General features: G+C 35.5%; 5 protein-coding genes, 1 long non-coding RNA gene and 2 other non-coding genes across 8 annotated transcripts; 5 read left to right on the top strand and 3 right to left on the bottom strand.

Moving 5' to 3' along the window:
• Positions 1-644: 644 nt before the first annotated feature.
• On the top strand, positions 645-995 carry LOC130498824 (uncharacterized). Its single transcript, XR_008937777.1, has 2 exons — positions 645-831; positions 923-995. It is a non-coding gene; the product is annotated as an uncharacterized LOC130498824 (long non-coding RNA).
• Positions 996-1,733: 738 nt separating this feature from the next.
• Positions 1,734-2,515, top strand: LOC130498329 (ferredoxin-1, chloroplastic). The gene has a single exon (XM_056991599.1). It carries the CDS (start codon positions 1,835-1,837, stop codon positions 2,279-2,281), a length of 447 nt encoding a protein of 148 aa, XP_056847579.1. The 5' UTR covers positions 1,734-1,834; the 3' UTR covers positions 2,282-2,515.
• A 79-nt stretch (positions 2,516-2,594) lies between these two features.
• Positions 2,595-2,679, top strand: TRNAM-CAU (transfer RNA methionine (anticodon CAU)). The gene is given in 2 exon segments: positions 2,595-2,632; positions 2,644-2,679. It is a non-coding gene; the product is annotated as a tRNA-Met (tRNA).
• A 59-nt stretch (positions 2,680-2,738) lies between these two features.
• On the top strand, positions 2,739-4,902 carry LOC108807018 (uncharacterized). The gene is made up of 3 exons (XM_018579251.2): positions 2,739-3,392; positions 4,121-4,244; positions 4,331-4,902. Exons 1-3 carry the CDS (start codon positions 2,913-2,915, stop codon positions 4,708-4,710), a joined length of 984 nt encoding a protein of 327 aa, XP_018434753.1. The 5' UTR covers positions 2,739-2,912; the 3' UTR covers positions 4,711-4,902.
• A 170-nt stretch (positions 4,903-5,072) lies between these two features.
• TRNAR-UCG (transfer RNA arginine (anticodon UCG)) lies at positions 5,073-5,146 on the bottom strand. Its single transcript has one exon. It is a non-coding gene; the product is annotated as a tRNA-Arg (tRNA).
• A 259-nt stretch (positions 5,147-5,405) lies between these two features.
• On the bottom strand, positions 5,406-7,242 carry LOC108808654 (uncharacterized). Its single transcript, XM_056991954.1, has 2 exons — positions 6,218-7,242; positions 5,406-5,916 (listed from the first exon to the last, which is right to left on the bottom strand). The coding sequence occupies exons 1-2, from the start codon at positions 6,985-6,987 to the stop codon at positions 5,466-5,468; spliced, it is 1,221 nt and encodes a 406-aa protein (XP_056847934.1). The 5' UTR covers positions 6,988-7,242; the 3' UTR covers positions 5,406-5,465.
• Positions 7,243-7,974: 732 nt separating this feature from the next.
• LOC108811613 (serine carboxypeptidase-like 31) lies at positions 7,975-11,251 on the bottom strand. The gene is made up of 10 exons (XM_018583679.2): positions 10,928-11,251; positions 10,639-10,746; positions 10,461-10,556; positions 10,259-10,351; positions 10,077-10,168; positions 9,630-9,926; positions 9,329-9,462; positions 9,139-9,234; positions 8,460-8,565; positions 7,975-8,371 (listed from the first exon to the last, which is right to left on the bottom strand). Exons 1-10 carry the CDS (start codon positions 11,220-11,222, stop codon positions 8,225-8,227), a joined length of 1,464 nt encoding a protein of 487 aa, XP_018439181.1. The 5' UTR covers positions 11,223-11,251; the 3' UTR covers positions 7,975-8,224.
• Positions 11,252-19,100: 7,849 nt separating this feature from the next.
• On the top strand, positions 19,101-20,334 carry LOC108818907 (caffeoylshikimate esterase-like). The gene has a single exon (XM_018591860.2). The coding sequence runs from the start codon at positions 19,172-19,174 to the stop codon at positions 20,144-20,146; it is 975 nt and encodes a 324-aa protein (XP_018447362.2). The 5' UTR covers positions 19,101-19,171; the 3' UTR covers positions 20,147-20,334.
• The last annotated feature ends 1,441 nt before the right edge of the window (positions 20,335-21,775 follow it).

Genomic DNA, 21,775 nt, shown 5'->3' on the forward strand with positions numbered 1-21,775 from the left:
GGAAACACGCTTATTATATGTGTCCTAATTACATTACTCTTGTCTAATACAAAAGGTAATAAAATGAGGCAAATGAGAAATACTGTGGGTTTGATTGGTAATAACTTCACTATATAGTATGTAAGATCAACGATATAATGCAGTTTTAATGGTTATCATTTCACTAAAGCGAGAATAATTAAAAAGTATCATGACATGTAGAAATAACACTTAGTAAAGAGTGATCATTCCATGGTGGAACATTAGAGCAAAGGTATGAAGAGAGAATCTGTCTGTTTTTTTTTTTTTGGTTTTGTCTTGTCGCCTCAGCTCACACATCTCACGTTCATTTTGTCTTTCTTCTCTTTAATACAGTATATTTGAAACGCCCAACTTTTGCATTTGCATTTAAAACGACCAAATGATTTTTTACTAAATAAATTTGTCTGTTTGTCGATTTTACAAATGAAAACATGTCATGATTTTCAAGAGTGGTGTTTTTCATGCATTTGTGTGTGTTAGTATACCTTATAAAGATAGTATGGGCCTCGATACTGGCCTCGATACTAGCACATGATTTCATGCTTTAGGCCCAATTAACTGATACTAATATAGTAATACGTAATTTCAGGCCTATAGGCCCAATATCTCCAAAGCGACACACTTGAGGATCTCCTGCCGAACAAAACAGTAACTGTGCTTGCTCTAACGAGAAGAGCTGACACTGTAACTGCCACGATGCAGTAGTATACACCAATTCGAATCAGATCATCGAAGCCTAGCCCATTGGTCTAACAAGCTTCTACTTTGGATACACCATGATGTTCTGTCTTGGCCTTGGAATCCTTTGCGGTGAGCTCGCTCTCCCCACTCTCTTTCAATACCAGGGATTGGTGTTACCAAACCTTGACTAAAAAATATCTTACTCTGAATATTTTGGCAGGAGCTGTTGGATTCTTGGGATCAAATCTGTTTGTAAGGAGAATCTACAGAAACATCAAGTGCGACTAGACGAATTATGGAAAATGAGGAAAAACACATCCAATTCAGACGGGAGCTTCTTATGGGGGATTATATATTTATATAAACACAGGAGAGAGAGAGAGAGAGAGAGAGAGACGAAGTCGAAGCATATATATATGCCCCTTTTCTTGGTATTGTCTCCCTTTTTTGTTAAGTGCACTGTTCTCTTTAGATTAGAATTGAGTGTAATATACCTTTTTATTCTATCCGAGACTAAGATAGTATACATTCAAGAAATTGTGTGGTCATGTAGAGAGGACAATTGTGTTGGTAGAGTTTAAAGATTCCATGGCAGTCATGTGTTCGGGAAATGTTGAATATCATGCATGGAGTTATGATTAATTTGTTTCACAGGGTGACTTTATTGGTTGTCAGTGAAGCCCGTGCAAATTGAATATCAACACTACGAAAAGTACATGCATAGGTTCACTCTGACAACTTGGTGGGACCTGCGACGAAAAAGAAAAGAAGAACCAAACACGTCTAGAACCACATGCATGTGTTCAGTCTGAAAACTGGTGGACCTCCGACCAAAACGATTCGAAGGAACCAAAAAAGTTCAGAATCATCCCAAGTTCCATATTCTTATAGTGACTTGTCTCAAGTCCAGCCACATAATAACTCTCACCAACAAAATAGTGCAGTAATGTAAAACACACAGGGAGACAAATCAACAAAGGTAGATAACACAAGAACCCACTCATTGTACCCCGCGTGGCAGATAATGTCTCCAAAGCTCACCTCTCTATAAATCCTTTCTCCCTATAACACTTTAAGGCCATTTAAGCCCACTCTCACAAATCAGAACAAGAAGGATATCTTTCTTCCAAGAATGGCTTCCACCGCTCTCTCCAGCGCCATAGTAAACACCTCCTTCCTCCGACGCCAACAGACACCAACCAGCCTCAGGTCCCTCCCTGTGGCCAGCACACAATCCCTCTTCTGCCTCAAATCCTCCACAGCACGCGGCGGCCGCGTCACATGCATGGCTACCTACAAGGTAAAGTTCATCACACCGGAGGGAGAGCAAGAAGTGGAGTGCGAAGACGACGTCTACGTCCTCGACGCAGCGGAGGAAGCTGGTATCGATCTGCCCTACTCATGCCGTGCTGGATCTTGCTCGAGCTGCGCCGGGAAAGTCGTCTCTGGCTCCATTGACCAAACGGACCAGAGCTTCTTAGACGACGAACAGATGAGCGAAGGGTATGTCCTCACCTGTGTGGCTTACCCAACTTCTGATGTCGTCATTGAAACCCACAAAGAAGAAGCCATTGTTTAAACTTAAAATTCTAAACTTATCTTCAAGCATCATCATCGACGGAGTATAATAAAATGAGAAGAAGCGTGATATACAAGTCATCTTTCTCTCTTTGTTGTTACTTTGCTAATTTGGCTTAACCTTTGTATTAAGATCAATTAATCGCAATTTCAGTATAATTTATTTTGGCTGTTTTGTATTATATCATCATATCCTATGAAAAAATAAGAGAATTTGCTGATGGCGTATAAACTTTTAATTAGTGTAATCTAATAGCTTGGTCCAAGTGGTTAGTAAGAACACTCTAGTTCTAAATTCTAGTTAGCAAACAAATGGGGTGGTGGCGCAGTTGGCTAGCGCGTAGGTCTCATAGCTACGGAGTGATCCTGAGGTCGAGAGTTCGAGCCTCTCTCACCCCATATTTTTTTCTTCTTCTCGGTCTTATTGTTGACTTTTTCTTTTTACAGTTTTTGGCTCTTTCCACTTTTGTAATCCTTCTTACATCCTCGCACGATCAAAATCCAGACTTGAGAAACCCTAATTTGATATTTTTTCTCCTCCAAATTCGAAAATCCTTCTCCCCGTGATCTCACCAATTGATTTCAATCTGTACCTTTCTCTGTAAATTAAGGTTCAATAAACGTTTGATCAAATGACGCAAGGCGAAGTACAGTTACAGCCACCGGATTCACAAAAGCTAAGCGATTCCGCTCCCTTATTAGGAGGAACCTCCCCATCTTCTTCGTCTTCCTCCTCCGCGTTAGAAACTCCCGATCACCACGAGATAAACACCGCCGCCGAAGAAGAAGAAGAAGAAGATCTAGAGAGCGGCGGCTCATCTTCATCTCCTTGCTGCCGAATCTGTCTCGAGAACGACGACACCGATCTGCTAGGCGACGAGCTGATATCGCCGTGCGCGTGCAAAGGCACTCAGCAGTTCGTGCACCGCTCGTGCCTCGATCACTGGCGATCGGTCAAGGAAGGGTTCGCCTTCTCTCACTGCACCACCTGCAAAGCTCAGTTTCATCTTCGCGTCGAGCCTTTTGAGGATAACAACTCGTGGCGGAGGAAGGCTAAGTTTAGGCTCTTTGTCGCTAGGGATGTGCTTTTGGTCTTCGTTGCTGTGCAGACTGTGAGTCGCCTCTCTTGTTATTACTGCTGTTTCTTGAGGTTGAGGAAGCATGTGATAAGTGATCATGATGATCATTTGTTGATGATAATCAGATTGTTCGTTCTTCTCATTATGATTGGTTTTAGTTTCCTCCATGAGTTTTTATTATAACTGCTTGAGGTTGAGAAAGTATGTGATAAGTGATCTTGATGATCATTTGTCTCTTATCACAACTGTTACAATCTAGATTCGAATCTTGACATGTTTGACAATGGAACTTGATGACAATCAGATAGTTCATTCTTCTCACTGTGATTTGTTTTGGTTTCCTCCATGGTTCTTATTATAACTGCAGTTTCTTCTTGAGGGTGATAGAGCATGTAATAAGTGATATTGATGATCATTTGTCTCTTGTCTTAACTGTTGTCTGGTAACGAAGTGAATCTAGTTTGGAATCTTGATCTGTTGACACTCAAATTGTTATAACTGCAGTTTTTTTTTGAGGTTTTTTTGATGAGAAGAGATTTTTTGATGATCATTTGTCTCTTGTCATAGCTGTTATCTTGGTAAAAAAAAAGAGTGAATATTTGATTCGAATCTCGACCTATCAGATTTGTTCATTCTTCTTACTGTTGTTGATTGGTTTTGATTTTCTTGACTTGCCATTTGTTGAAGCCTGGTTTTTCCATCGAGCTTTGTCTGAGATGACACCAAAAGAGAAACCATCTGATACGTTTTGACATTTATAGGTTATTGCCGTGATGGCTGGATTTGCATATATAATGGACAAAGACGGAGAGTTTCGCAACTCTTTCAACGATGATTGGGACCGTATACTGTCAAAACATCCCATCCCGTTCTACTATTGCATCGGTAACCCCATCTCTTTTTATTCATTTACATAACTAGACACAGATAGACACGCTTTTAAAACGTTTGGTGTAATCATGAATCTCCAGGGGTTGTAACCTTCTTTGTACTGATTGGCTTTCTCGGGCTCATTCTACACTGCTCTTCTCTCAACGGTAATGACCCGAGGATGGATGGGTGTCAGAACTGCTGTTACGGATGGGGGATCTTGGACTGTTTCCCTGCGTCGATGGAAGCTTGTTTCGCTCTTGTTATCGTCTTTGTTGTCGTCTTCGCTATTCTTGGTTTAGCGTATGGCTTTCTTGCCGCGACGATGGCTATTCAGAGGATATGGCAAAGGCATTACCATATTCTCACCAAGCGAGAGCTTACGAAGGAGTACATTGTGGAGGATCTCCACGGGTGTTACACTCCCCCGAAGCTGGATGCAGAGCATGAAGGAAGGCTGAAGATGTTGAAACTTATGTGACCGGTCTTTAGTTGCAAATAAAAAGGTTATAATATGGAGTTTATGGCACAAGAACATCTTTGTTTTTCTTACAAGTAAGTGCCTGGTGAACACATTACTGCTTTAGTAGTGAATAACTAAGTATATTGAGATCCAAAACTACAAATATATGACTGTTCTTTCACTGTTATTATTTCATGATTCTTTAGCTGATCTTGAATTTTTCAAAAAGCTCAAAAGAGAAGGGATTAGTGCATGTTTGAGTTTCTGTTGAAACCAATGAGATGACAACGGATAACATCTTGTAAGTGAAAGATTACGGAAAGTTCTGCAGCTTCAATCTTAACTCCAAAAAGGAAACATTTCAAAATATATAAAAACATCGACCACAGTGGGAGTCGAACCCACGACCTTCTGATCCGAAGTCAGACGCGCTAATCCACTGCGCTATGCGGTCTTGAATATTCTATTGCATATAGTAAGTAGTACATGACTCTTACAAATGAAGCAATTCATAGTTGAGGATTAAAATTGAAAGTATGAAGATAAACTAAAAGAAGCAAATGAAAACAATTGGTATCATTCACAGCAAGAATTATATAAGAGAACAGTTCAATTTAAGAGACATAAGAATAACATTATATAAAAACAGACTAAAGTGTCAACAAGTCCCAACTTTAAAGCCTCAAGCCTTTTCAACTCGTGAATCTTATATACAAACAAGAATACACATAGAGACATAAAGTGGATGGAATGGACACCACAATCACCAACCGCTATGGCCAAGAACAATCTTTCAAAACCTCATAGGCCATTGATCTATGTTCTTCGCTCAGCTCTTTAGGGAAACTCACTAAAAACGTTATTATCAAATCTCCACGTCTACCATCTTCTTTACCATTCGGCAAACCTTGACCTTTGATCGCCTTCTCGAATCCATGAAAGATCACTTCTCCTACGGATATTGACATGGACTCACCAGTCAATAGCGGCACAGAGAGTTTACACCCCGTTAAAGCTTTGAGAAGAGGGATCTCCACCGCAATCTCTAAGTCATCTCCACGGCTTTTGAACAAAGGGTGTCTCTTCTCTTCAACCACGAATATGATGTCTTCCGGTAGGTAGCCAGGTTTCTCGTTCCCTACTCCTTCGAATGTGATCCTGGTCCCTTTCTTCCATCCTGGTTTGATGTTCACTCTTAACGTCTCTTCTTGTTTCATAATCAATCTGTTCATAACGCAACATAATTAATTTAGTTATACAATGATAAATACAGATTTTAAAATTATAAAAATATAAGTTTTTTATAAGTATAAATATGGATTATAAATTATAAATTTATTCGGTCATATAATCAATAATCAAATATTAAAATGGATATTTCTCTCAATAGCATTTTGCTAAGTTTTTTTTATTTTTTGGTTTTCTTCTGAGTTTACTTTGCCAGCACGTAAGGTTAAAACAAACCTAGGCCGAAATTCAAGTTCAAACTTAAAAGAAAAATGAGATCAAGAAGAGGGAGACAAACCCTTCATCGGTGATGATGTCTCTAGTAATCTTGATGTTCTTGACTCCCCCGTGGAAGAGTTCTTCCAACGTACACTCAAGCATTTTCTCAACAGCCGGGGGTTTTTTCGGAGGTGTAGACTGAGAGAAAACAATCGGCGTTGAGCTCCTTCTGCTTATACTCTTCCCCAATGATCCAACCGTATCCCTCGTGCTCTTGCTCTTCCTAAACGGCACAGACGTCGACGTAGATGAGCCTCTGTTCTCTTTATCTCTCTTGCTACGGCTCTTGGTAATCTCCACCGGAGGAGGAGGAGGAGGAGACGTTAGTCCTTCTACGTCGCCGAACAAATCAGCTAAGGTCTGATCTTTCCCTCTGGGGCTCGTGAAAGGTGATGTCAGGGGGCTCGGGTTGTTCGAGACGGGACGTGATTTGAGACCGCGGCTGCTGCCGCCATCGTGGTCTCTACTACGGCTGGTGGTTCTGGAGAAAAATGATCGGCGGTTGGAAGAGGCGGAGGAGGAGAGGTAGGTCGGTCGAGCTTGAGGCGTGTGGCTCCGGCGGCCGCCGGTGGAGTTTGATCGAAGAGAAGAAGAGCGGCGGTGGAAGACGGAGCTGTCGTCCATGCTCTGTAAACGGAGACCTCTCCTAGCAGCGGTCAGATCATCCTCCTCCGGGAATTTCTCCTCAAGATATTTCCGGTGGATTGCCTGATAATGTTTGTAAAACGATTTGTGAATATATATGTTGTGAGGGATGATAAGAAACAGAACGTACAGAATCATATGCATTGTACAAAAGTTTTTTTATTTATTTGAATTAATTTAACATTCTTTTAAAAAAGAAAAATAATGAGATGATAAAAAAAAAGAACATACGGAATCGATGGTGTCGGAATTGGAATCGGATTTTCGATTAGATGAAAGAGGATGTAATTTGGTGACGAGGGACTTGTATGCTTTGCATGCTGTCTTTGAGATTCCGAAGAAATCTGTCGCCGGTGATTTTGGAGTCGCCATTGCGAGAGAAGAGAAAGAGAGATTAGGAATTAGATATTACCATTTACCAGACAGAGACATGAAGAGCCGAGTTGTTTGGGTTCCCGCTATTATTAGCTGATTTCTGTTTTTTTTTAATATATATCAAATCCAAGGAATGTAACTATAACTATACATGCCAGTTAATTTAATTATAACTTATGGAACCATTAAAAATTGATATATCTTTAGTTAGACTTTGTGTTTTCATTGTTATTTGATTCACATCACGTATCATCTGTGTTCATGCATATGACTTTGATTTTGACCAACGTTGCCAATTAATGATACTTATGGTAAGTAGCAAAAACTTACAGTCCTAAAATGATTAAAAAGTTTGCACAAAATATGTGATAACATTTTCAGATAAAAGTAATAATAAAATTTCCAATGGGTATTAAACTTGCTAGTGCCTTTGTGATGGCAAAAACCACAAAAAGATCTTCATGCTGCTCTTTTTCTTACGACCGCGTGTTATTGTGAGAAACGAATCGCGTATTCATATGCTGTCTTCTTAATTAATGATAATAGTACTCCAAGCAATAGATCTTCTGCAGCCGTGACAGGATAAACTGTTAAGTCTTTTTCGAACATTAGTTGTTTTAAAATATTCGGTGATCTAATTGCTTTTCTTCTGTGCAGAAAAGTGTTAGGAGTGCTGCGATTTCATTTCAGTGTAATAATATTGCGCACTTAAAAAATCTATACTAATTTTTTTCTTTTCATTTGAACATAATAAAGTGTTGAAGGTCTTCCTTTATCATTATAATCTTAAGCTGGTTGTATTCCAAGCAGTTATTTTGGTGATTACACACTCTTAAAGTGTTTTTTTTCTTTGATCATTATGATCATCACATATAAAGTATACAATTTCTCTCTCTTTCCCTTATACCGTGTCTGACAAGTCAACGTAACAAAACCCAAAATCTTTCAAACTTCTGAAAACTCATTAGATTTAGTAAATCGCCCGTTTAATCGTCCACTTGCTTCTCTACCGAGACGGCGGTGGAGGAACTCCGGTGAGAAAGGCCGAGAAAAAGGCGAGAGAGCTACTTGGTTTAAAGGAAGGCACAGCATGTCCAGCTCCTCTGAACGTAGCAAATGTTAGACCTTCATATTCCTGAAGCCATCCACTTACCTGTTGTGCGTAGCATCATCAAGAAACTTAGACTGTATGTCTCATATATTAAGAATCTAAATAACAGGTTAATTAGATTCATGTGTACCTGTTTTTCATGGTACCATGGCCTCCAAGCTGTCTTGATGGGTAATTCGAGTGCACTTAAGCTATACCTAGTCGCGAGTACTGGAACTCTTCCGTCTGTGTCACCACTGAGCCATCACAAAATCAAACTAACTGTTTAGTGGAGTGTTCGTTATACATTGGAGAATAACTAAACTTTCTTACATATATACTGTGTGTGGATTGGTTACTTTTGTAAGAAGCAACCCAAGTTAGTACTCTAATTTTTTTACTTTTACTGTTCTCAAGTTTTAACTGTGTTGAAACTTGCTTGCAAAGAAAACCTTATCTTTGTATGAACAAGAAGAGGTGGTTGTGGAAAATTTAATTCCCCCACCTAACTAAGTGAATGAATGAAGTAGTTGTGTGACAAAAAAAAAAAAAAAACTGTGTTGAAGTTAACTATTTTTTGTTATAAGATTTAAAGGTGAAATTAATCAGCTATCTAGCTGGTTGAATTAATCATGGGTGTATTTGGTTCCTATACGACCCTGAGATTCCAAATATAAACTCAAGTTAATTAATCATGTGACCTAACTTTAATATATACTTTATCATGTAAATAACTAAAGAGATATAATGGGTCATTATAAGAAAATCACGACGAATTAGATGATGACCGCTAAATAACAACTATTTAGTGCTCATGAAAGCATTTTTACCTGTAAACCCAAATTCTTAATCCCCCGGCGATGAGTTTCTCGTATATAGGCAAAACCGAGGGTTTTAAATAAGTCCAATTATGGAAGATCTCCATGCTGCAATATCAGAATATCAGGCATTATTTAGACAAGTTCCATCATAAATTATTACAAATAGAAATATATAACACATGAAGAATGTGCTGAGTACTTGCAAATCTTCCAGTTTTTAAGATTAACTCCATCACTCGCATGAAGAGACTTCTGCACATCAGCTCTATTGTAAAATGTTCTCGCGTAATCGTCCAAGCATGGATCATATCCACCCAAGCGCCTTGGCGGCACCTAAGGCACGCAAACAATTTTTTTATCATAAAAGAACAAGAACTTTTAAAGGCACTTAATTTTTTCTTTTTAGAAAATATAAAGACACTTAAAGTATATAGCCTTTTAAATAAATTTCAAGGTCATAAAATAATAGGTACGTGTATTATTTATATATATACTCGTACCCTTTTGGGGCTGATGTGAGAATTTGTTTTGAATTGTGCTGAATCCAAGTAATAGGACCGTGCAGAGTCTCCTATGCAAACCGATGTATAGAGGCTATAGATATCGATCTCGTCGTACTGCTTCTGAACTTCTGCTACGGCTTCAGAGCACTCGTCGTCGCTCCAAGTATTGTCGCTGCTGAAATTGCAAGTCCTGGTTATGATCCTATGCGTCTCATCGGATATCACGGCGTGGCTCCATGCGTAATCCACCCAACCTCTCCAATCTTCTGCATCTGATGTCTCGGGATTCCCTAGCTACACCGCAGAAAAAACCGGATTAGGTCTAGCTCTTAGAATATTCTAGTGTTATAACGTATTGGACGCAACTAACCTCACCATCCAAAATTTATCGTGTTATACATTTTTGGTTTTAAACACTAGTATCATTCAGAGATTTAAACGTACCAAAATACCCTTAAGGTTGATGTGAAGCGATGAACTACTGTTCTTGTTATTGTTATCGTACACGACTTGTGCTAGCTCCGGTACGTATTTTCCTACATATATAAATACGTTCCATCAAAAATATTAAAAGAATTTAGATTTAAAGATCTTAGCACGAAAATTAAGATGGTTTGTTAGTAAACCTGCGTAGCTTTCGCCTGCGATGTAGAACGTATTTCCTTTGTGTTCTGGGAACTTCTCGAACCAGTTGCAAAGAAAAGTGAATGCGTCTCTTGCTGATCGTAGAATAAAAGAAGAGAGAATGAAACATATATTATATGTATTCTTCTTCTAAGGATAGAAACTATAGGTTATATATAGTTATTATAATATTAATGGACCTGCCTGTAAAGTCATCGTCAAGTTTTTGATAATCGCTAGTTGTGTTTGAATACGAAAAGCCAACACCGACGGGAGATTCTAAAAACAGCATGTTTGCCTCTGCATCAGCAAAATCGGCCTTTTTCATTATTTTATTCATTTTCATTTACGTATATTATACCAGAAAACAAAAGGTATTTACCTTTATTCCATGCGTATGGATTAAATGTAAGTCCGTTTTCTTTGGTGTCCACGAGAAAAGGACCGATTTCTTGTGTTGCCCCATATCCCACAGAAGAACAACCTGGACCTATATATACAATATACAATATTTGATTATAATCAATAAAACGGCATGTAATTAACAAAATTACGTCGAATCGTGTTATAAGTGTACTTTTTCAAGTTCATCAATTATGATTGAAAATATGAGAATATATAAGAGTTTCTGATGCAGGCATGAACAATTCAAAAGATTGGACTATATATACCTCCATTAAGCCAGAGAACTAGAGGTTTCTCCTTGGGAAGGTCCATGGCCTCAAAGAACCAATAAAACATAGCTCTTCCGTTGGATTCGTCGACAGGGACGTAACCAGCATAATGTTTGAAACTCACATGAGGCTGTCCAGGCAAATTTGTCACAAGATCTTGCTCGTTGGCCAACAAGCTCCTTTGTTTCGGGCTATTAGACCGGTGTTGTCTAGTACATGTAACTACCGGGAGTAATATTAAAAGAGTGGTAAAACACAGAGAAATTAACATGTTCTTGGTGTGATAATCCATTTTAGAGGTATAAGCTGTGAAGAAGATCAAGGAATTGCACTAAGATGATAGAAAGATCTCACACTTGGATGTCTATTTATAAGCTAAGATCCAGAGATTTTTTGTTTGCTTTTGCTTTTTTTTTTATATATTAAAAGTTTAGTTAAGTGGATATGGAAGAATAGTCCTATGTGGCAATTGGTGGCTTTAATTTGTTCAGTTTGTCGAATAATTCCATCTTAAAAATTAAGATTTATAGAGACAAATTCGAGAGAATTCGTAAACTTGGCTTATACAAAGTGGATGAAGCACTTTCTCTTTGATGGGTTTGAACCACGTCATGACCAAAAGTAATATAAATTTAATCAATCCATAATATATTATCTTCCCATTTAATTAAGAAATTAAGAGGATTAATCGACCCCACAATAGCATAACTGCGCAACTATAGTCTACTAGTGATGAAATATTTACATGCGGAAGTTGGAAAGTATCCATGCAACGCTTAGCAAGACGATAGTCACTAGAAACTAGCATCTAACGTACGATTCAAAACCCACAATTCAAACTATATATTATGCAATATCAAACCTGCTTACCGAAAACTGATTTAAACTCATGTAGATTAGTATTATTAAACATTCAAATATATATATATATATATATATATATATATACGTAAAATTTTGTGTAAGACAGTTATGGAAGTAAGAGCATCTCCATTAGCAATACCTATAAGGTGCGAATTCCAAGATCAAAAAAGTAATTTTTTAATTTTTTTTTTTCGTTTGATCTTTAAAAAAAAATAAAAAAAAATAAAGTCGAACCAATCGCGGGCCGCCACGTGGCGTGGGGTCCACGGAACAGTTAAGAGACAGGATCACGGGGAAAGAGTTATGTGAGACTGGTTTATATTTTCTGTGGGCTCCACAGTTATTTTAATCTTTTTTTTTGTGGGAAACTGTGAGAGTTTTACTCTAAAACTCCCAATGGAGTTGCTCTAAGAACTGACTTAAGCTCTACTAAATGAAGACCGGAACAATTGGTTACTATGACCATATCCACATGTGAATATTTGCAGTTAGATGTTGATAAAATTTTTGCAGTTAGATGTTGATAAAATGTTGAAATTTTTGCAGTTAGATGTTGATAAAATGGATTAATCTATGTGGCATCAACATATGTTGCAAAGTTTTGCCGGTTGAAAATTTTTTTTAGTGGCTCAGCGTTGCCACGTGTTGAGTTGCGATTGGTTGTGCATATTTATTTTGAATTTTATTTTCATCTAATAATTCAAGCGCATTTATTATATAATAAAACTTTTTGTTAAAAATATATATTAAAATTGTAGGATTTTATTATAATTATAGACCACTCTTATTTTATTTGGATATAAAAAGTCAAATGAATATATTCTTAATTTTAATTATTTTATTAATATTGATTTTCGTATTATTTAAAATGTAAGATAAATATAATAATTCAAAGCAAATATTATTAAAAGTTATGTCATTTTAGTTTTTAAGTTTATTATTAATTTTTAATTATTATATTATAAAAACAAAAATATGAATTAAAAGTTGTGGGGTAGAGTGTTGATTTAAAAAAAAACCTGTTGTAGAAGTTTAAAATAAAATAAATGTTGAATAGATTAGTTGGAAGAGAGAAAAGATGATCTGAAATATTAAAATAGAAAATGAAACTGTTGAAAATGGAGAGGATGTTAAAACCATTGTACACGGTCTAAGACTATCTCTAACTCAAATCTATTTACTATATATTTTTAACATACATAATTTTTATTATATAGGTGGATTTGCTCAAATGCATGCTTTTAAAATAGAGTAATTTTTCTATTTATAGGAAAACATAGATAAATGGTATTTTTATCGCTAAGTATATAAGTAAAAAGTAAAATTCTATTATCTAAAATAGAAAACTATATCATAAAATCATACGTTAAAAAACCCACATTTCAGAGAAAATATAGAGACGTAGGTGTTATAAGTACCCCAATTACATGTCACATTTTGCTTTTATAATATACGTATACTATCTCTAAGTATAAAAGTAAAAAGTAACATTTCTATTTTTCTTCTAAAATAGAAAAATTATATATCACATTTGCATCAATTTTCTGAATATAATAAGTTTAGAGGAACTATTTATATGAATTAGTTTAACCGTTATGTCATAGTCAATTTTTTTGCATTCAACTCAACGATTAACTTCTCACAAGTCGCAACTATTGCTAACGTCATAGACTCCTAGGTTACATACGATGAGGATATTCCAGAAGAAAAAAAGATGATTTATTTCATAGAGAAAGGAGACATGTCACGTTACAACATCTTTGAGCAAGAATTGACCGTTGAGAAAGGCAAATGGAGGTATATATTCCAAATTGATGGTGCCCTTTAATTTTCATATTATTTTTCAAAAATGTTTTTCTATACATAAAAAGGTTATATAAATCCATAAGAACCTCATCATTAGCAAAGAAGAAAATGTAGTTTTGTGGCGAACCTTGTGCGCCGTTGGGATTCTTGAATTTAATTTGATGTATTTAATAGTTTTTAAGATATGTAATTCATAGAATGATGAAGATCTAATGCATATAGAAAATAGATCAAATATTATATTTTCAACTTTTTGCCACCAACGAAATAGTTCCACTAGAAGAACTGAAACAAGAACTATCTAAGGCCATTTGCATCACGAGTGAGAGACTTTTGTATGAGTTTTTAAACTTGAGAAACTGTCAAACTATAAATATTATTATCTTTTAATGGAAGACTCATGTTGAGAGACTCTCAATACGAATACCTTAAAAACTTTAGTACACAATCACTATGCCACTGGAGATTTAATCACGTTGGTCGAAAACTATAATATATTTTCAGGTGATCCATATACATGGCTGTTAAACATACGTTTTACTCTTATATAGATTCAAATTGACAGCTTTTCGTTCCTGCAATAGTTTAGGTACATGACTTCTCAAGTGAAAAGTAGATTTTCACATTAAAAAAATTAGAAAAAGAAACAAAAAAGTGTTTTGTTGAATGGTTATGACATGGACTCCAACTTTGGTTGATGAGGAATGAGAGGGAAATCATGTCTGGATTATATACGTTACGTTTCATTTTTGATTTACATTTTTCAATCAATTGTTTTTGTCTTTTTGTTGGGAAGGTAATGTGTATTAGGTCTGGGCACGGATCAGATATCCGGGTTTTTGAAGGTATTTGTGATTTGCTTCGAATGTTACGAATATCTAATTTTTCGATTTGCTTTGATTCGGAAAAATACGGATATTCGGAAAAACGGATATCCGGAAAATAAATATATATTTGCGGATATTTACGGATACTTACGGATATCTCATTTGTTTTGATTAATACAAATAATCTTAAAAATTCGATACAAATTTGTTTTGTAAAATATTTTTTTTACATGATATAAAAGATTTAAAATTAAAAGATATAGTGAATCTACGTATTTGTAAATTTTTAAACTTAGTTAACAATTATAATAACACAAAACTTAAGAAAAAAATAATAATTGTCATAAATGTTTTCTTTTCCTTTTATGTAATACTTTTATATAAGTAATAATGTGAATAAAATATGTCAAATCATATGTTAGAATAATAAGTATATAATTTTATACATTTAAAACTTTAAATATAATCAAAATATACATATATTTATATATTGACGGATCGGATCGGATATTCGCTTCCTAAAATTTTAATATTTGTGATTTGCTTCGATATTAACGGATATTGAATTTTAGTATTTGCTTTGCTTCGGAAGCTTACGGATATTCAGAATTTTCGGATTAAATAGTAACGGATAACGAATCGAATCAAACTTCACGGATAAAATGTCCACCCCTAATGTGTATATGCATGCAAAAGTGTCAAATGTCAATAGAAGAATATAGTGAAAGAAATGCATGCTCAAGTTAGTATACTTATAATCTTTGTATATCAGTATATACGTCAACTAGCGGTTCGTGGATTAGCTTCCGTTGTCACTAATTAGTAAATTATGAATAGTCTTGCTCTCGGAGTTCCAAAAAAAAAAAAGAATAGTCTGGCTCTCGAACCTCTGTAAAAGTGTTATAGCAAAAAAAAAAACCTCTGTAAAAGTGGTGTACCATTAGTCATTGCCTTCCTGGTTGTAATGTTTCGGTTAAAAAATTGGTTAAAATCTTCTTCTTTTTTTGAGAAAGGGCTTGACAATATACATTGTTGAATCTTAAAGTATAGATTCATTAGTTAATAATCCATCCTACTTGGATCCCTTGCATTGGTGAATGGACACTAGCTTGAAACATACTTATACTTATATTATACTACTACAATACGAGCTAATGAATTATCTAATCACCTTCAAATAGTTGTATTGCTATTTATTTTATTTTTAGGTGATTAACACAAGTTAAAGATTAAAAATGATAGTTTGTGTTCAACATATATGGGGACCGCTTAATTAAACTGTTAGACCCGACTCCATGAGTCCATATTGGCCAATGTATGTCCACTTATATGATTCTCAGAACTATAATATCTGGATATATACCCACTTAACTATGAATAATATTAAAGACCGAATACGTGTAATTGTAGTAACCTTATTGGCCAATAGATTTTGGGGAATTGTTTCTAGACAATTTGTGAATAGGTCAATGTGTTCTTAAGTGATCTAGGACAAAGACATCCCATAATGACGCACACGTTGAGATCCTATTGGTGGTTCACTTGATAAAAGAAAATCAAGAAACAAATATTAGGAATTCCACAGCGGCATGGCCATGGCCTCTAGTCCTCTACAAGGTGATGACGTATAAGACTACGTACCATATTATCTCATCGTTAACTAATCCTAGAAAGAGTTTTGGTTTTGTAAATCACTAGACATCGCCTAAGTAAAAGATTGATTGATTATTACGAGGGTGAATTCGTGAAGAAGTTAAAAAGAGTGCTTTAGACATTTTTTTTGTTAGGTGGGATGTTCATATCTTTTTTTTTTTGGTAAAATGTTAATGATGTTCATATCTTTGAAGTTTAGAACAAGTAAATAAACTCCATACGAACTTATAAATAAGATCGGACATACAAGGGCTGATAGATAGCCACAAGTTTATCCATAGATTTCTTTTATGGAAGAGAAAAATGTTTACCCATTGACTACGGAAAATTTAGCAAAGAAATGAGATTATTAGTGCTAATTAATTAGCATCGTATATATTGCGCACTAAAAGAGAGAAGGAAGATGAAGTGTTAAATCGTCACTATTAAAGATAGAAGGTATAGGTTCTACCTTTTCTAATGAGTACTTGAAGGATTATAAGAGCATATGGAATTTAAACACAGTATTGCTAGTCTACTAGAGACATGCCCTATGCGATCCACAACCATTGGACCTACAGAAACTTAGGTTTTATGCTACATTCCTTAGCCATTTCTATGACATAAACCATTCGTCGATATAATTATTCGTATTCTATTACTCATCACATCAATACTGTTATGCTTATTAGGTGTCAATTAGAGTCGAATGCAAGAAAAAGTTCAGCGGCAATACTGTTTTTTTGGACGAAAAATATTGTTCATGTTTTAGAATTATTTATAGTTATAGTATTAGTTTAAGCGCGGTAAATATGTACAGTATAACCATATTGATGTTTAATAAAGTAAGTGTTCGCAGTTTACACATTATTGATAATTGTATTTTATAAATATTACCGTGGTCACAAATGGAAATTTTGTCAAAACAAGGTAACCACTGAAAATAATTTGTGATTTGTAAAAGTTATAAAACAATGCAAAAACCTTTTTATGATTGATTTCAAATACTACAACCACAATCACTTATAAGCTATAACAATATTGTTTACGGATAATTGCAGGATATAAAATAAACATTTTTAATTTTCAGCTGAGTTTGAGACAAACCTAACCTACTTCACTTGACTAATTTAAGATAGGTACCAGAAATTTTGTAGGAGACCAAAATACATAATGACTCGTTGGACTTGAGTCTGATACGACGGGACAATTTTAGATATTTTCGATTGGATTTTTCTTAGTTTTTGACAATTAGCAATTAAATACTAATGTTAATATATATATATATATATAAATAAAACTTGGAGAACTCCGGCTCCCACTGAAAACATTGTTAGGCTATTAGCAGCAGTAAGAAGCTCTTTATAGTTTCCATTTAAATGATGATACTTCGATCAAAATCTTCTTGATGGAAGGTTATGGTTTTTTTGGAGAGAGCTGATTGTTCGCTTCTTTCTTTTTTGCTTTCTTAATTAATATTATTATTAATTATTTTATTGTAAGAAACTCTTCAGAGACTTAACGATGCACTTGTCATTCTTTAGGTTTCTAAAATAAAATATAAATATAAATATGCATATTATTAATAAAATAGTGGTACAGATTTTAACTTTTTTAAACATTTAACAAAAAAATTTATAGATACATTTAAGAGATTTGGGTTGAGACTCCTACTAAAAGTACTCATAATACAATCTCGTGGGAGGCGATGGGAAATATTAGAAAATAAATATCCTTTCATATGTAAAAAAGTTAAAACTCCGATTTCGCTAAACAATAAATTTTAATGATTTCACTCTTGGACCGGGTTTGAAAGAAACGCGTGAAGTTTTAAAGGTTTTATAGTGTGTGTCTCCATGCAGGTAAACAGAGATATTAATATAATACTAACATGTATTGAGAGATAACTTTGCACGATGATAAGATGAGTTGTCATTTAACAACACCATTAGATGGGACATGGTGATAAGTGAAATTCCAACTTCGTTGTAATGGTCAAACTATTGCTAAAATCTCACTTTTAACCGGTGATTCTTATCCATCCAAACTTTGTAATGCGCATAACAAAGTTCATTTGAAGGCTTTTTTGACTATATCCACAAACAAACAAGAGATTTTATAGGTCATGGAATCTTTTACCAGGCACTTTTTCACTTGAAATATAGAATTTATAAGGATATTTATAACACTTAAATATCTTAAATGAAAAGAAAAACTTATTGATCTGAAATATAAAAGAAATATCTATTAGTAAATCTACTTACACTTTGTCATCTAATAGATTTACTATTTTTTTTTTTGAACACCTAGTAGATTTATGAACATAATACTACAACGGCCATATATAAGTCGATAAGGTGATAGGCACCATTCGAAGACAAAATTAGTACTTACTTCGCAGTGTGTTTTTCTATAAATAGTTTTTATTTCTTTTCTACTGGCCAGTTAGGTTCAACTAGATTTACTAGATAAAAAATTATTATTTGAAATAAAACTCTGTTCAAAAATTTAGATTATTTTCTGGTACGAAACATATGATCAGACATTTAACATTTTTTTTACAAAAAAATGCATGATCGAATGATTTATCTCATCTACCTCGGCTGAGTGGAAAATACACACACTAAGAGAAATGCCCACTACATACGAAGAGATAAATCCCTCTGATCGATATAATTCAAGATTCAAGTCATTTCATTATATCACAAGCCTCTTGTGAATGAGTCTTGGAAGATTTTTCACGTGGAAAAGTACGATAAATTAACAAAAAAAAATAAACTAGTTTTGTATACTTTTGGTATCGTGATTTGTAAAATATTCCAAATTAACATTTTACCAAAGAAGATGTGAAAATTTTAAAATGGTATAATATTACTTTTACCAACAAATCAGGACATTCACATGGGCCGGACTTGTTGACCCTGCTTTCTAGGCCCAAAGTTAAACAAAATGCAAAATCAATAGTTAGACTCTAAGGCCCAAACAAAAAGCAATAGTAAAACGCGTAACGTTCTCAAAAGTCAAACTAAACCACTTATCACCCAATCAGAACCACAAGTCCACAAGACACAAAAAAAAAAAACCAATCTCTCCTGTCTTCGAACTAGATCGAATGTCCGATCACAATCTCTCCCCAGAGATCAACTTCTGGGGAGACGACACTCCAGAACAAGACTACTTCAACCTCAAAGGCATCGTCGGCTCCAAATCATACTTCAAATCCCCACGAGGCCTCAACCTCTTCACCCGCTCGTGGCTCCCCTCCTCCTCCTCTCCCCCGCCACGTGGCCTCATCTTCATGGTCCACGGCTACGGCAACGACATCAGCTGGACGTTCCAGTCCACATCCATCTTCCTCGCCCAAAACGGCTTCGCCTGCTTCGCTCTCGACATCGAAGGCCACGGCAGATCCGACGGCGTCCGCGCCTACGTCCCCTCCGTTGACCTCGTCGTCGCCGACATCGTCTCCTTCATCGACACCGTCAAGAAGAAGAACCCTAACTACCGAAACCTGCCTCGGTTCCTCTTCGGAGAATCGATGGGAGGCGCGATCTCTCTCCTGATCCACTTCGCGGATCCGTTAGGTTTTTCCGGAGCGGTCCTCGTCGCTCCGATGTGTAAAATCTCCGACAAGGTGAGACCTAAGTGGCCGATCGATCAGTTCCTGATCACGATCTCGAGATTCGCTCCGACGTGGGCGATTGTTCCCACGGAGGATCTGCTGGAGAAGTGCATCAAGGTGGAGGAGAAGAAGCCGATCGCGAGGAGGAACCCGATGAGGTATAGGGAGAAGCCGAGGCTGGGGACGGTGATGGAGCTGCTTAGGGTTACGGATTACTTGGGGAAGAAGCTTAAAGATGTTAGCATTCCTTTTATCGTGTTGCACGGGAGTGTGGATGTTGTGACTGATCCTGAGGTGAGTAGAGAGTTGTATGAGGAGGCGAAGAGTGGAGACAAGACGTTGAAGATCTATGAAGGGATGATGCATTCGATGTTGTTCGGTGAGACTGATGAGAACATTGAGATCGTTCGTGGGGATATTGTTGGTTGGTTGAATGATAGATGTGGTGGAGGAGACAGAACATGATTCTCTGTTTTATTTGATGATTTAATGTTGTGTATAGTCCTATTTTTTATTAAGAAACAATGTTTTTAGGTTAAATGTCTAGAAATTGATATACAGATCAATCACATTGTTCTTGCATATTATTTTTTTTCTTGATAATGGTTAGTTTCACTCTTTATACAAATGCAAGCTCAGTTTCTCTAGTTCAATAGTTTTTTTTCTTGATAATGGTTAGTTTCACTCTTGATTTTGAAGTTTGTTTTGGGTGTTTTGACCAACGAACCACAAAAGTTGCTTCTTTGTTTATTTTGTACTCTGTTCTTTGATGTACTTCCTAAGCTTCTTTCATGCTTATTTATCTTTCACCTGGAATTTTTATGTTACAAAGAATTTGGCATTTTTTAATAAAAGTTTAGTGAGCCAATGGTGTGTGTATTTTTAATAGAGAAGTGTTTTTGAGTTAATGGTGTTTCGCTTTTGGATTCAAAATATATTAGTTGATAAACATAAATTCAAACTTTGAATTGAATTAAAAATTTCGAAAACAAATCTTAACTGATTCTTTTTAAAAGATTTTGACCAATTATAGTGTCATTAGGTCATATATAACTTCAAAATGGTCAAAGAAATACTAATTAATTACGATCTTTGAAATATATATTTTGAACATTAGAATTTACACAACGGTTAGTACCCAAAAGGGCAAAATGTGTTCATGGTTTTTGATAACAATATTTTCAAAGTGTTCAACAAAGTAATTACGGTTACCACATTGGAATTTGCACATTCATATTACGATATCAAATGTTGCCTAACTTAATCGATTTTAAGAAGCTTGACTTGAACTTAGAAGACCAAGGCCTTCAATCTTTTGCAGTACACATAAACAAAACACTAGCACTGTTAAAGTTTTTAGAAAAAAAAATATCTTTAGCTAAAGTTTGATGGAAAATGACAAAAAGGAGACAGAGATAGAGAGGTAGAGACACTGAAACAAATGTGGACTGCTTCAAAACGGTAAACGAACGAGATAACTTGTCAAAATTTGACAGAAACAACATAAATCAAAGTGATCTTGCAGTGTTTATAGTCGCCGGAGTATCTTCTCTGAGGATTTTCTCCTCCGTCGTCAAAGTTCAAGGCGTAACTCCACGGATCATACTGAAACACAGTCTGTTTCTGCTTCTTCTTGGTCTTCTTCACCGCCTGCTTCACCCTCCGAAACATCTTCTTCACAGCCTCCAGACTCATTTTTATCAGAACGTTGAAATAAAAACCTGTTGTATATTTTAAAATCTTTAAAAGGGTCTTTTTGAAAATGGATGAAGTTTCGATATTTTGGGGGTTTTGAGTTGAAATAAAAGAAAGAGGATTTAGAGAGAAAGAAGTGTTCAGCTTTTTGGGGGTAGTTGAATCCGTGCGAGGAATTTACATTGGGCTTCACGAGAAAGAGATATAACAGAAGAAGAAGAAATTTCGGGCAGAGTGTTACTCTGTTTTTTTCTTAAACTGTTTGGTCTTTGTCTCCTACTATCTCAACGAATCAAAATATTCCTTTTTCCATTTCCTTATTTTTTAGAATATTTGATATTTCAAAATAATAAAATAAACGAATAATTTGAGTTAAAATACTAAAACCGAAATCAGAGA

This window comes from Raphanus sativus, chromosome 8, assembly GCF_000801105.2.
Source record: "Raphanus sativus cultivar WK10039 chromosome 8, ASM80110v3, whole genome shotgun sequence".
In the NCBI taxonomy this organism is placed as follows: domain Eukaryota; kingdom Viridiplantae; phylum Streptophyta; class Magnoliopsida; order Brassicales; family Brassicaceae; genus Raphanus; species Raphanus sativus.